A 1,151-nucleotide genomic window follows, 5' to 3' on the forward strand; every position below is an offset into this window, starting at 1 on the left:
CCAAACAACAGACTGCCAACATCACATGAATCCAAGTAACCACACTAATTTTTTATAAACAAATTCCCATAAAATAACCCTTAGCTTCCTTCTTAGTAAGGTATCGTCAAAACTTCGAATTTAGTGCAGTGTCAAAAATAACCCTTAAATTAATGCAGCATTTAAAATTTTACTGGCTATACTATACTTTACTACGACCAATTAAATCGAATACTTCTCTATAAAATACAAGCTTATACTTGTCTCACTATCAAAACACAAAACAATAGTAACAAAATATGTCAAAAACCAAGATTCTATTAGTCCTCCTATTTTCGTCACACTACCTCCTCTCCGCCGCTGCTCCAACTCCAAACCCTAACGCCACCAGCTTCATCGAAGCAGAATGCCGCGCCACTCACTACCCTTCCCTCTGCATCCAATCCCTCTCCGCCTACTCCAAAACCGTCCAAACAAGCCCCAAGCAGCTTGCCCGAGCAGCCCTCTCGGTTGGCTTGTCGCGCGCTCAATCCAGCTCCACCTTCGTCTCCAAGGCGGCTCTCATAAAAGGCCTGAAGCCGATAGAGCGCCGCGCCATCCAAGACTGCGCCGCCAACATGGCTGGCGCGGTCGACCAGCTCAGCCTTTCCGTGAAGGAGCTCGGTAGGATCGGATCGGAGAAGCTGAGCTGGCACCAGAGCAACGTCGAGTCGTGGATCGGGGCTGCGATGACCTTCCAGCAGACGTGCCTCGACGGATTCTCGGCTCCTTCCATGGATGGAGATGTTAGGGTTTCTGTGATGAAAAGGGTTCTGGACTGTAAGCAGGTTACCAGCAACGCGCTTGTGTTGATCCATCGCTATGCTGCAGCAAAGCGTAAACATGGCTAAGACGGAAACGAAGTTGTCTATATAAATGTTTAATTATGCCATGTTTTTTGTGTTTGTGTATATTATCATCGTCGTTTTCGTTTTCGTGTGGTTCATTTTTGTAGTATGGTAGATTTATGTATCACTTTCTGTAATAATTTACAGTGATATTGTGCGATACATAAATACTCTCTCCGTCCCAGTTTAAGAGTAAGATTTAGTTATGGCATAGGTTTTAAGAAATTAGTGCAGTGTGTAATAAATGAAGTGATGTAGTGTTTGTTGGTGTGTGTAATAATTGAA

At 44.0% G+C, this 1,151-nt stretch overlaps 1 protein-coding gene across 1 annotated transcript; it reads left to right on the plus strand.

Moving 5' to 3' along the window:
• Window positions 1-257: 257 nt before the first annotated feature.
• Window positions 258-1,151, plus strand: LOC121779386 (21 kDa protein-like). The gene has a single exon (XM_042176726.1). It carries the CDS (start codon window positions 279-281, stop codon window positions 867-869), a length of 591 nt encoding a protein of 196 aa, XP_042032660.1. The 5' UTR covers window positions 258-278; the 3' UTR covers window positions 870-1,151.

Source organism: Salvia splendens, chromosome 19, assembly GCF_004379255.2.
Source record: "Salvia splendens isolate huo1 chromosome 19, SspV2, whole genome shotgun sequence".
Lineage (NCBI taxonomy): Eukaryota > Viridiplantae > Streptophyta > Magnoliopsida > Lamiales > Lamiaceae > Salvia > Salvia splendens.

What these genes read in the sequence shown, in the direction of transcription:
- LOC121779386 (XM_042176726.1), top strand. Translation starts at nt 279, where the DNA reads ATGTCAAAAACCAAGATTCTATTAGTCCTCCTATTTTCGTCACACTAC.